This window comes from Megascapheus bottae, chromosome 8 (genome assembly GCF_031878675.1).
Source record: "Megascapheus bottae isolate mThoBot1 chromosome 8, mThoBot2.hap1, whole genome shotgun sequence".
Taxonomy (NCBI): domain Eukaryota; kingdom Metazoa; phylum Chordata; class Mammalia; order Rodentia; family Geomyidae; genus Megascapheus; species Megascapheus bottae.
This window is the reverse complement of record NC_143516.1, coordinates 16,120,907-16,135,006: the sequence shown is the minus strand read 5'-3', so window position 1 is coordinate 16,135,006 and position 14,100 is coordinate 16,120,907. Positions and strand designations below refer to the sequence as shown.

The 14,100-nt window shown below is 33.8% G+C and overlaps 1 protein-coding gene across 1 annotated transcript in view; it reads left to right on the top strand.

Moving 5' to 3' along the window:
• The window catches only part of Vta1 (vesicle trafficking 1), a 43,928-nt gene extending 30,042 nt beyond the window's left edge, over window positions 1-13,886 (top strand). The window contains exons 6-8 of the mRNA XM_090338024.1: window positions 4,189-4,368; window positions 8,999-9,079; window positions 12,187-13,886. Of these exons, the coding sequence (XP_090194150.1) occupies window positions 4,189-4,368; window positions 8,999-9,079; window positions 12,187-12,332 (407 nt within the window). The 3' untranslated portion in view covers window positions 12,333-13,886. The remainder of the gene's footprint in view (window positions 1-4,188; window positions 4,369-8,998; window positions 9,080-12,186) is intronic.
• The last annotated feature ends 214 nt before the right edge of the window (window positions 13,887-14,100 follow it).

Sequence of the window (14,100 nt, the reverse complement as noted above, 5' to 3'; positions counted from 1 at the left end):
AAATGGCATATACATATTATATTGCACTTGGCCTAAAACAAAAAGAACCTTTATACATAAGAAAATACACCGTTACATAGTTAGTAGTTTTTAAATTTTTTAATCATGAAAAAAATAACAGCATTATTTCACTTGGCATTTAGCTAATATATAATGAAATAAAAAGAAAAACTGCTTTTTTCTCGTTTATTTTATTGATCCAACATGTAGAAAGACACAACAAAACTGTTCTGTAGACTAAGAAAATTGCAAATAATCTTGCCTTTTGTCGTACAACTTTTCGGCATCTTCTGTGGCCGTTAATTCAGAGTTCGGTAAATACTTTTTTTTGGCCAATCCTGGTCTTGAGCTAGGGGCCTGAGCACTATCTTTGGACTTTCTCAAGGCTAGAGCTCTACCAATTGACCCTCAGCACCACTTCCGGCTTTTTTCTGTGTATGTGGTACCGAGGAATCAAACCCAGGTCTTCGTGCGTACTAGGCAAGCACTCTACCACTAGGCCAAACTCCTGGCCCCAGTAAATACTTTTTAGTGATTATATAGTAACTACTTTAACCTTGTGATCCTTATAATCTGTGTTACAATTGTTGAAATTGGCTATTATTGTGTAAATGTGGCCACAGACCTTTGTAAACAAATCTATGTGGTTGTGTTCCTCTAAACCTTAGTAAAAAAAGCAATAACCCTAGAATTTTTAATCAACTCTGTTTAATATCAGAATTAAAGTAAGAAAAGAAGTATGTGTAAAACAATAAGTCAAAAAGTGCAAGCTAAAATATGGCAGTTTTAGTGTCATGAAGAATAAAAAATTCAAATTTTAGAGTGGTTTCAATATTTATATTAATATATTATTCCTGGTCTAGTATTACTGGAAACAGTAGGACCTACACTAAGAAAGTCAAGTTCTGGTTCTGTAAATCTATGGTCTAGAGAAGGCTGTAATCCACAAGGAACCTCATCTTCCTTTATAAAGCATTAATAACAAAGTGACTCTTCAGGATTTTTAAGCCTAATAATTACATGTGAAAGTGATTTGCAAGCTTGAAGGCACTATATAAATTAAATCATTTATTATATAAAATTGACAAGCATTTAATATGGAAATGATTTCAAACAGACATGGTCTTTATAGACATGAGCAAATTAACTTGAAACATGCAAGTATGTCCCTGAGGAACTGTGACATTTACATATTGTATTCAGACATAAAAATATGGTGTTTCTTTTTTAGTAGGCCGTGCTATGAAATTGTTATTAATAAATAATTATTAATAAGTAACGATAATAAAATGCAATGGTCCTCCTGTGTTCCCTTTTTTGTGTGATTTTTTTTTTGTGAGTTTTCATTAAAGTAAGTTAAACATTCAGTAGCATTTTGTGAACTACGATTAGCATCCTAAAAATATCTTTACATTCCTCTGCCTCAGAAATACTCTTTATTTTTGCCTCGAAGATTTATATATGAACTTTAACTTTGGGGCCTGGGATATATGGGCTATGTATATAGGCGGGGGTAAGAGAAAGAAGGAGAGGAAGAGAAACCTAGGCAGAGACAGAGACAGAAAATCAGAGAGGAAAATTAGGGTTCCTAACCATCGCCTCATACCCATAAAATATTCTGTTCTTCCTTCATTTGTTACAGATATTCCCTTGTCAAAACTTCAGCCAGCCATGTAAATCTCACTCCATTCAATTACATTGATAAATTTTTCTGACATATGCCAGCACTATATTTATACTGCCTTTTAAAAGAGTCTTAAAAGCCAAGTAATAGAATTCCTCTTTTTTTTATTGTTTTAAACATTATCTTGGTTATTTTATGAGCTTTGAGTCTCCAAGTAATTTTTAAAATTCTGTCTAAAAGCAAATCAGCCCATTAATTGGGTACAGTGCCTCACATGCCTATACGTCCTATTTGGGAAAATGGAGATGATTGCCGTTCAAAAGTGTGACTCATCCCATCCCATCTAAGGAGGACTGTGGTCTGAGGCCAGCCCAGGCAAAAAATCTACTACTCTGAAAAGTAACTGGAAATCAAAAAGTAGCTTGGAGCATGGCTCAAATGATAGGGTACTTGCCTAACAAGCACAAGACCCTGAGATCAAACCCCCAGTACCACCCCATCAAAACCAAAGCCTGCTGGGACTATGATTATGATCAGTATTATATTAGATTTATAGATTGATTCAGAGAAAATGGATACATTCCCATTTCTTTTTTTAATAGCATTTTATACTTTTTATCATAGGTTTCTTTCATTAAATTTAACTCCCAGGTTTTTTCATTCATAAATAGAATTATTTCTTGATTTAATTTTATCTATATTTTAGTGTATAGAACCCACTGTATCTTGTATAACATTGTTAAATTTACCTAATTCGTCCTACTGGTTAATTTACAAATTCAGCTGTGTGTCTGTGTATACAAAATAGACTACTCGTGCTTGTAATCCTAGCCACTGAGAAGGCTGAGATCTGAGGATCCTGGTTCAAAGCCAGTCCAGGCATTAATGACCTTAAGACTCATATCTCCAGTTAACTACTAGAAAACTGGAAGTGGGGCTGTGGCTCAAGGAGTAAGGCAATAGCCTTAAGCTGAAGAACTCAGGGACAGGGCCCAAGCCCAGAGTCCAAGCCCCACAACTGACAAAAAAAAAAAAAATAGACTGCAAATTCTTTTACCTCTTCTCAATCTTCATGCCTTTTGCTTTTTAATCTTGCTTATTGTACCCCTATTTAGGGTTGTTTGGTTAGTTTTGGTCTTTTTTAACTCTGTATGATACTACATGATTTTGAAAGGTATTTTGAAAATGTATTAAAAGTATTTTTCATTAGTGGATGACGAATTTTCTTTTTTGAGGTCCTAATTTTTATGTGTGTATTAAAGTCAAAGCTTTTGATCTTTATTCCATGTTATATTGAAGAATTTTTTACATGTTGAACCAAACCTTCACTGTTTGGAAGACCTCACTTATTGACACAGGACTTTGTATTATGTGGCTAGATTTTTATTCTAGTATTAAAAATCTATTTACTGTTTTCAAGACTCTGACATTTCATTATCAAGATATCTAACCCCATAATGCAAACTGAGAGGAATTTCTCTCCCTCCTCTTCTTTTTTCAGAAAGTGTTTAAGTAAGATTGTTATTGCTTTTTACTTTCAGGTTGAGATTATTATTGCTTCTTACTCTCGGGTTTAGTAACGTTCAAGCATAATCTGTCTAGACTGCACATTTTCCTCAGAGGAAGTTTTTTTTTTCCCCATAGGTACGGGACTCGTCGTCTCACCTCTTGGATGAGTGTTCTTTCAAGCAATTGTTCATATATGTCTCTGTTGTCTTCATCACCTTTCATATGACCTCTTTCACCCTATTATTTATAGCTATTTTCTCTTTCTACTTTCTATTCTTTATATTTGTCTTTACCCTTATTTTTTCCTTCTCTGTACTTGTAGCTAGTACATAATAAGCACTGACTAAAAGGCAGCTGTCAAAAAACAATTCATATTGGCATGTAAATGTGACATATTTTGCCAAAAATGACTTTATTGTTGTGGGTAAGGAAAGTTTGTTTTAAAATATACTGTGTGCAAAACAACTCATGGATTTGGCAATGGTCACCTAAGAAAAGCAGGAAGCATATTATCAGGCATAATTATTTTTTAATAATTTTTATTGTGATTAATAGAAGGGTTACATTATATTTACCAGATAGAAGGTGCATCACTTCACAAACATTGATACCCTTTCTCATGACATGGTCCCCATTTCCCTTCCACCCTCCCCCCGCTTATCTTGATTTCCCCCCTTCCCTATCCAATTTCAAATAACCAATTAAGTACATATAAAATATATCAGATAACAAGGTGAAATATTGTAACAGTATGAGATAACCAAGGGATGGCAAAAGAGATGAGCAGTAACATAGTACATTAAGGACAACAGTCACTCATTATATGGCTTTTGTTTCCTTATCCTGGAGGTCCTTACATTTAGTCAGACATAATTATTTTAATTAAAGAATTATTTTGAGAAACAGCCTACTTAAGAACTATTTGAAGTCGAATTGTATTTGTAGATTCCTCTTGTCATGTGACTATAACAAAATAAGTATGCTCAACAGCACTTATATCTCAGAATGAATTCTTTCCTTAACATTGTGTATATGTTTTGTATTTTACTATGTAGGAGATGTTGAAGAAAATGAAGATGCTGGAGCAGCCTCTCTGCCCACTCAGCCACCTGAGCCATCGTCCTCTTCAACCTATGACCCAAGCCACATGCCCTCAAGCAGCTTTACTGGAATACAGATTCCTCCAGGTGCACACGCTCCTGCTAATACACCTGCAGAAGTGCCACATGGCACAGGTAAGAAATCCAAGACTTAATTGTTGAATTTCCCTCAGAATAGAAAAAGGATGCCACTGCTTATATTTTGCTTCATAATAATGATTTTTACTTAAAATAATCTTTAAATTCCATTTCAATCCACAAATATATTTTCTCACTGAATTTTAACATTTGTTGTACTCAACTGGTATTCAACTCTCTGCAGTCTTTTTCTAAAATGAAATTACATATTACTTTTCCTGTTTAATTACTAAAGGTTAAAAAAAGTATAAATGTTGACCAGTACTAAGCTTTAATTTGTTTCTTTTCCTTCTCTGTTTTCCTTTTTCCTTCCTATGTCTGTGACAGAGAGACATCACATGAAATGACAAAGTAGCACTGAAAATGCTTTTGTGACTCAAAAGGAGTGTCACATCTTGATGTACCAGGTCAAAATCTTCAGAAAGATAATCCAAAGGGTATGGTTTACAAACTATACCTTAAAAAACAGAACTGTAGATATATATGAATTTAATATTAATGTATTGATAGTATATAATAGAGATTTATTATATGTATATGAAAACACTTTTTAGTAAAAGCACTCTTTTAGATAAATCCAATAAAAAAATTTTGATTATATTAACTTAGGCATGAAGTAAAGCACACATGCATGTTCTCTTTCTCTCTCTCCCTCTCTCTCTCTCTCCCTCTCTCTCTCTCTGTCTCTCTGTCTCTCTCTCTCTCTTTCTCTCTCTTTCTCTCTCTTTCTCTTGCTTGCTCTCATTCATTAGAACAGTAAATAAACTTAGAACTTTATATTCCAGTGGATGGATTTAATTATTAAACATTTATCTTTGCAGTAGCTATGTTAGAAGCCATCACGTGATCTCTTACTTATAAAGTCCAAAGAAACTAACCAGTTATCCCAAGAACATTAGCAAACATGGTAATAGATCCAATGTTTGAACCCAGTTCTCTGATTTTATGTTTTTGCCCTCTCCCTTTTAAAAGTCTTTTAACTGCAAAAAGTTAAAATTCTGCCAAATCAAAACCTACTTCTCTGGTACCACAGTTCCCGTTAATATTGATTTGAATTGTTGGTTCTCCTTAGCCTCTAGAATTTTTGTCTATTATATTTGAGGCATTTTAAACTCAGTTCATAGTTGTATTATTAAAAAATCAAAATAAGTGTTCATTTATAAACAGAGCAGATGTTTCCCCTCTTACTCAATTTAAGAACGATTTACTTTCTTTTAAATAAAGGTCCAGGATGCACTTTTATCAAAGGGAAATCCTTAAGATAGCTGAAAAGAATAGTATGTACTAATTTACAGTTTTTAGTTCTTCCACAAAAAAGCAAAGGGTGTGTAAGGAGCATAGGAATGGTGATTTTTTTTTAAATGTTTGCTTCTTGTGCTCTGCTCTCTCTGTAAATACCACATGTAGGTGATTAGAATGTAAGTTATTTTTTGTTTGTTTCTTGAAGTATATTCCTCTTATACTTTGTAAATATTACAGAACATCTTAGAATAAAATTCACTTAAAGTAAAAGGATTAGGTGATAAATAATGCCAACCTTTACCTGAACTGTGTGGTGTGACGGTCTCAGAAGTGCTGCATTTGCATTTTGCTATTAGGTGTTGGTGTTTTCTTTGACATTCTGCTCTGTGCATTTCTTTCAGGTTTATTTCCTGTGATTGCACTGAACTCAGTCTGCCTACTCTTTACCTTTGTACTATTCCTCTCAGTTTAGTATCTCTTTAACTGTTATGATTTTTGTACTTCTAAAAGTTTTCCCTTCACTTTGTCTATGTCTTTTTATATTTTAAGCATTTTATTAGTTAAAATGTTTTCATAAAAAAGATGATTGCAATCCCAATGTCATTCTTTAAAGAAATAAAAGAGGCAATCCAAAATTTCATATGGAATAATAAAAGACCTTGTATAGCAAAAACACTTCTTAGCAGAAAGAACAGCGCAGGAGGAATTTCAATACCAAACTTTAGACTCTTATTACAGAGCTATAATTATCAAAACAGCTTGGTACTGGCACAAGAACAGGCCTGAAGACCAATGGAATAGAACTGAAGACCCAGATATTAAACCACAAACCTATGGCCACCTAATCTTTGACAAGGGAGCCAAAAATATAGAATGGAAGAAGGATAGCCTCTTCAACAAGTGGTGCTAGCAGAACTGGTTAAGCACCTGCAGAAAACTAAAGTTGGATCCTTCTTTGTCACCCTGCACTAGAATTAACTCCAAATGGATCAAAGACCTCGAGGTAAAACCCGACACACTGAAAACTTTACAAGAAGGAATAGGAGATACACTAGACCTACTTGGCACAGGTCGAAACTTTCTTAATAAAGACTAAGAATCACAACAAATCAGAGAAAGGCTGGATAAATGGGACTGCATTAAACTGCAGAGCTTTTGTATGGCAAAGGACATAGCTAGTAAACTAATTAGGAAGCCTACAGAGTGGGAGAAGATCTTCACCAACCATACAACAGTCAAAGGCCTCATATCTAACATATATCAACAGCTCAAAAAATTGAATCACTCCAAAACTAATCTCCAAAGTAACAACCATCCCATTAAAAGATGGGCCAAAGACTTAAAGAGAGTCTTCTCTGAAGAAGAAACAAAAATGGCCTATAGACACATGAAGAAATGCTCAACATCTCTGGTCATAAAAGAAATGCAAATCAAAACAACTATAAGATTCTACCTCACTCCAGTTAGAATGGCCAGGATCAAGAAAACTAATAACAACAGATGCTGGAGGGGATGTGGCCAGGAGGGATCACTACTGCATTGTTGGTGGGAGTGCAAAGTCGTTCAACCACTATGGAAAGCAGTGTGGCAGTTCCTCAAAAGAGTAAACATAGAGCTCCCCTATGACCCAGCAATTCCACTACTTGGCATTTACCCAATTATCCAGAAACAAGGACATACTAAATCCACTAGCACAACAATGTTCATTGCAGCACTATTTACCATAGCAAATATATGGAACCAACCTAGATGTCTCTCAGTTGATGAATGGATCAACAAGATGTGGTAATTGTACACAATGGAATTCTATGCTGCTGTCAGAAAGAATGACATTGCCCCATTTGTTCGGGAATGGAAAGACTTAGAAAAAATCATATTAAGTGAAGTAAGTCAGACTCAAAGGAACTTAAGCTCAATGGTTTCCCTCATTTATCATAATCAGTAGAAACCTTGGGCTCTTCTAGCATATATTTGCAATAGAGCAAAACCTTGATACAAAAGGCCATATAGTATGATGCTAAATGAAAGGATCTCTAGGATATAGAAACATAAGCCATATAATGAATGATTGTTGTTCTTAAGGTACTAAATTATCTCTCATCTCTTTTGCTGTCCCTTGGTTATCTCATATTGTTACAGTATCTCACTTTGTTACCTGATATATTGGATATATTTGTATTTGGTTATTTGAAATTGGATAGGAAAGGGGGGAAAACAAGATGAGGGGTGGGGGTGGGGGGAGGGAAATGGGGACCAAGACATGTGAAAGGGTATCAATGTATGGGAATTAATGCACCATCTATCTGGCAAATATCTTGTAAACCTTCTATTAATTACAATAAAAAACATATGAAAAAAAAAAAAGATGATTGCAAGCCAGACTTGGTGACACATGCTTAGAGTCTTAACAATGATGAGGCAACAAGTTCAAGGCCAACGTGGGCTACATGGGATAGCCCTCTCTCAAAACATCCACAAAATATAATTATATACAAAAACTGTAAAATAATATATATATATATATTTCAACCACATTTTCCCTTTAGGTAGAGATAAATTCTTCAGAGACAGAACTTCTGTCCCTGAAAAACTATTAAGAATTTCATCAAGCTTTGTGAAAGCATTATTCTAGAAGTCTTGTACAATACATACTTATACCTCTAGAAAATTCCTTATTTATCTTCTGACTTTCTTTTGTTCCTGTTCCCCTATCCCAGTGTGTTTTCCTCTAATTATCTCTACTACTAATAGCCAGTTTTCATATACCCTATTCCAGTTTGACCTGTTACCTGTTATGGGAGATTATTTGATTTCATTGGTTTGTAATAACCAGCTTTTCTTTTTCATTTGCCTTCTCTGCTAATTTAGTCATTTTAGTCATTTTTGGAAAGTTTAACCACATTTTCCTAAATTTTACAAAGTAATGATCTTCAACTTTTAGTATGTTGCTTATATTTCAGTGTTAGTTATTTAATACCATGGGTTTGACAAAAGCTAAAGAAAAGTCAAATTAATAATTCATGTATAAGAATGCCATCTTTAATACAGATTTAATATAAAATTTTATGTATAATTCTAAATTATAAGGTGATGAAATAACATTTATCTCATAGCTTTCAATTGTAATTATATCTTACTTTTTCCCCAGAAATAATTAATATGGATAAGGAATTAAAATGCGATGAGAGAGTCTGTTACCTTCACAAATAATGTGCTATGGAAGGTAAAACCTAATTGGTAGAGCATGTGCCTAACATGCCAAGGTTCCATCCCCAGTACCTCAAATGGAAACGGGAGAAGGAAGACAGTCAGACACAGAATTCTTTCTTAGTGTATGATAAAGAGGAGTAGCACTTTCCACTTGTTTGTCATTTCTGATTTGCAGGTGTCACAAGCAATACTGTCCAGCCTGCCCCACAGACTATTTCGGCCATTGATCCTGCACTGTTCAATACAATTTCCCAGGGTGAGTCAGCTGAATGTGGTGTACATTATACTGTATTCTCTGTTTTAAGGTATTATTTTATAATATGATCTTGGGTGTACCAGGTATTTAAATGTTCTTATTTAAATTTGAATGTCTAGTTAATTCAGAACAAATTTCTTTCAATGCCTGTGTTCACTAGATTCTCAAATGAACTAAGAGTATCATATAATCAAAAACAAGGAAATTGCATGTGTTCCCCTTTCTTCTACTTCTTTTTTTTTTATTCTCTCTTCTAGTAGATATAACTATAATATATAGCTAAAGCTTCCGTGGAAGCTGATATTAAATTATTCAGCTGGTGTTAAATTACTGTATATTGTGATTATGACCTTCCTTTTCTGTACTAGATTGTCTCAAGTAATTTGAAAATCAACATCTTTGTGGTTATTTTGATGAACTAATTGGTAGGTGACTGATACTATGATATTTCCTACTTTACTGATTTCCCTTTGCTTATCACCTCAGGTCAAATGTAGAGTTTATTTTTATTTTCTCATTCATAGATTGCTTCTTCATTTGTGATATGGGATTTCATTTTTATTTAAATATACTTTAATAATCATGATTTCCTCTTATTACATGTATGCAGGTATGTTTTCTGTCTTGTCTGTATATATGAAGTTAAAGGGCAAAACACAGAACATGATAGAAAAGGTAACCCTATTTAAAGGGAAAAAAGGGAGAAACAAAACTATATCTTTCTATGTATATACCTTTGTGCAAATGTGTAGAATGTGACTCTCTACCAGTTGAGCTGCACCTCCAGCCTAGCCTTTTAGATTTTTGCTGTTTTTGGAGATGTAATTCTAGCAGATGTTTTTGCAGGGGCTGGCTTCCAACTACACTGCTCTAGATCTCAGCTTCCTGAGTAAGTAGGATTACAGGCATGAGCCACCAGCACCTAGCTTCAATTAAACTTTTTAGTTTACATGTTTCATTAATACTTTTTTTTTTTGCCAGTCCTGGGGCTTGAACTCAGGGCCTGAGCTCTGTCCTTGGATTTTCTCAAGGTTCTACCACTTGAGTCACAACACCACTTCCACTTTTCTTATGTATGTGATACTGAGGAATCAAACCCAGTTCTTCGTACATGCTGGGCAAACACTCTACCACTACGCCAAACTCGCGGCCCTGAAAATATTTTTGAGTTTATTAAATTATTAAAAATAAACATATTGTCTTAATATGCCTTTAGATTCTATTTTGAATCAAAATCTATGCTTATCACTGTAAATCAGTTTTGTATTTTTACATGAGTTACATAGTTTGTTCTTCATGTCTGTAGTTATATATCCATATCTATTTTTCAATTAAAATACTTTAGTGTCATTTCTTTAAAAAGGTAATATTTGTGCCTTAAAATATTTTTATCATTGGTGGCTAAGTTTACCTTATAAAAACTTAAAATAGTAACAGTTCTTGTCATTATATAATTACATCTTAGTAGTAGTGATATGTCAGCAAACAATACAAAGGCCAGTGCTTTAAAATAAGATTAATCTGAGCACACAGGCACTCTTCCAGAAAGTCTGATAAATTCTGGATGGATGCCTTCTGTGTTTAAAGGATGCAGTGTTAAAGTAGAAATGTACAGTGTTAAAGAGAACCCGTATTGCTTACCTACATGATGTGTGTACCCAGGACACCTGAGGCTCTTAATTTTTTGATAATTACTAAAGAATCTGAAATTTTTTACCCAAAAAAGAATAGAAGCTGAAGTACACCTGACTACGTTATCAGTAGAACTGAAGGATAGTAGTTTTTTTAGGTTGACTGCATAACAAATACCAAATTGACTATACATAATTTCAAGAATTTGTGAAGAAACAAAATTGATTCATCCTTGTGTCTAAAATTCAAGGAAACTGAAATAATTTTTTAACATTAGAACGTTTAATTTTTTTTAATGATATTAACTTAGCAAGTATGTGAAGATTATGTAACACCATAAACTATTACTGTATGTCACTGCAAATTTATAAGTATTGCCTTAAAATCTGAAACTTAATCCTTTACTGTATAAACTTTACTTTTTAATGTCAAAAATATGTTCAGTGACAGACTCAACAGATGTTTGGCCTTGAGATTTAAAATTTTAGAATTACACATATTTTATCAGGACTTAAAATTTTTGAAAATATTGATTAGACCTTACTACAAAATTACCTGGAGTTGCCACATCCTCTTAACTTAGATAATACATAATTTTCATTATTAATAACAATATTTGGAAACATCTGAAAACTAGGTTTAGCCTTATAAAGAGAATTTTAATGCTCATCCTTCTCATTATATTCTGTATCTTGCCTCCCCCCATCAGTTCTCCTTCCAATTTCCTAAAAATTTCCATAAAACAGTAGGGCTGAGTCACTAACTCAGTTTTTAATCTTATACTTGGAAATACATATTCAAATATTTTCATAGCTGAGATTAAATGAAATATTTTATTAAATTTTAAGCTATGTTAGGTGTGTATATAATTGGAAAATTACTGAGAATAAATATTGGAGAATAATCTGTCCACAGTTTTTTAACTGTATTTTAATAATAATTTTTTTTTAAAATCTTAAGAACTCTTTACATGGCTAACATAAAAACGTAAAACATTTTATTGCTGGAAAAAAAGAAATGCATGTAATGTTTTACATAAAATACATTATTCACCTTTTATATTGAGGATTATATTTATATTCTTGCTCATCAAAGTTGAGGGTTTAGTCTACATGTATCGTTCCGTGAAAGAGTAACTCAGCCAGTCTAGTATAAACTCCTGAGCTGCCTTCTGTGCCACACAAACTAAGGTGGTAGGAAGGAGAGAGGGGCCTTGCTTACAGTTAATTTGCTAAAAAGTTTTAGTGTGTTTTCTTATAGGAAAGCATTGCTCATATGAACTATTGTCTATTTGCATACCTCTATCATATAATAGTTATCTAACAAAAGAATAATGGAAATTACCAAATGCAAATGGCATTAACACAACCTTCATAACCTTTTATAACCTTAAATATTTGCCTTCATCTTGAGTGTAAGCGTGTACTTATTTTTCTGTAGTCTAGTAAATATCTTTGTTGTTCTTCTTCCTGCAGGGGATATCCGTCTCACTCCAGAGGACTTTGCGAGAGCGCAGAAATACTGCAAATACGCTGGCAGTGCATTGCAGTATGAAGATGTGAGCACCGCTGTACAAAATCTGCAGAAGGCCCTCAGGTTGCTGACGACAGGCAGAGAATGAAGCCTTTGTTCAGGAGAGAGCCATGTGTTTTTGGCATAAGGAACTAATAGTCGATTACTGTATCTTCAGCCTATCAGGAGCACAATTTTAAGGAAGACTTCAGTTCCGTTGATTATGACAGTGACTCTGTGTGTATCAGATTCCTATTGAAGCATTCAGCAGCAGCTTCATCCAATTTCATTGTCCATTTAGTGGATCCAATAATCTTTGAGTACTTAAGGCTGGTATTGGCAAGATTCTAAAAATGTCCATTGAACCTTGCCTCAGAAAATGAAGACACACCTTTACAAAATCATGTTGGGAATCACTTTCCTAATTTAGACACATTAAAGGATTTTTTTTCAAATTTATATCTGGAAAAATAAACTGTAACACTTTTCACAGAATTGTAAGTTAAACTTTTAATACAGATTGCCAGAATATTCTAGGTTAAAGGTTATGTTTCCGTCTTCCTCAAGATTGCTAAAACAAATATGAACATTCAAAAAGTTAGGTGAATCCAAAAGAGATTGTGTTCAAACTCAGTTTATATCCATGTCAGATATTATTGTTAAAAATATACAATTTCACAGAAGAAAATATGAAGTGACGAAGTAGAGTCTCTCTTAGATTTCTGAATGTTAGTTCCCAGCTGCTTGCCCGTGCCCATGGAAGTGTATGGTGAACTGGCGGCGTTTGCTTCATAGGCAGTTTGACTGCATGTATTAAAAAATTAAAAAAAAAAAAGAAATTTGTAGTAATTCCTGGCACCTTGATGCTTCAAGTTAAGGTTCTCCTCTGCTGCCACGGGGTAAGACCATATCTATAGCATGTAGATGGCTTGATGCCCAAGACTGTGGGTCTTCAGATTCTGTTAGAAGCTTCTTGAGTTTCATGTGGAGTTACGGACTTACATACCACCAGCAAGTGTGCTGAGGAAAAAAAAATAAATGCAAGGGTTCTCTAACTAGTTTAACTTATGACAGATCCAAATGTCTGTATGGATTTGCATGATAGAATTGTCCTTTTTTTAAAATATTGTTTCTACTTAGTTGCAGAATTGTAGATGCTTCTATAGTTAAAAAAATTTGTTAATTAAAAACAATGTATTTGTCAAGTTTTTGTGAAACATGTATTCTACTTCATTAGGTCAGTTGGATAGGAAGGAAGCTTGTAAGGTAGGGTTGGCAGGCCCTAACAAGGTCACTGTTACATTGTATGATAGTGGAATGTAACCACGCCCGATGCCTGACAGTTTCTTTCCACAGCTACAGAGTTGCTGGACTTTAAAGGATGCTTGTGACCTACATAATCCTTTAGGAAAAGGAAAAAAAAAAGATTCCTGACACCCGTAGCTATCTCTTTGAAAGAAAGTGAATCACTAATTCATAATCATTTTTCTCTACATAAATGTGTTAGAATGAATGAAACTGAATGAAAAGTCTCATATCTTTTCACAAAGAAACAGGATTCACATTTGTATCTGGATAACTAGTACTCTGGGATAGTCTCTAGAATTGACAACTGTCTTGAATGAGTCCAAAAGGGTTAAATATACGGAGATTTTAATTTAAACCTTGTTTATATACTAAAAATAACTATCACCTCCTATTTCCTTCTCCCATTAGGAGAGCACATGGCAGGATGACTGAGCTACATTGTGTCACAAAATCGTTTTGCTCAGTTTGTTAGGAAACTTGAAATACCATACACAAAGTGCTTAGCACAAAGTAACATTCAATAAGTATTTATTCTTGTTCATTTTAATACCATAATGTATTGTGAATGT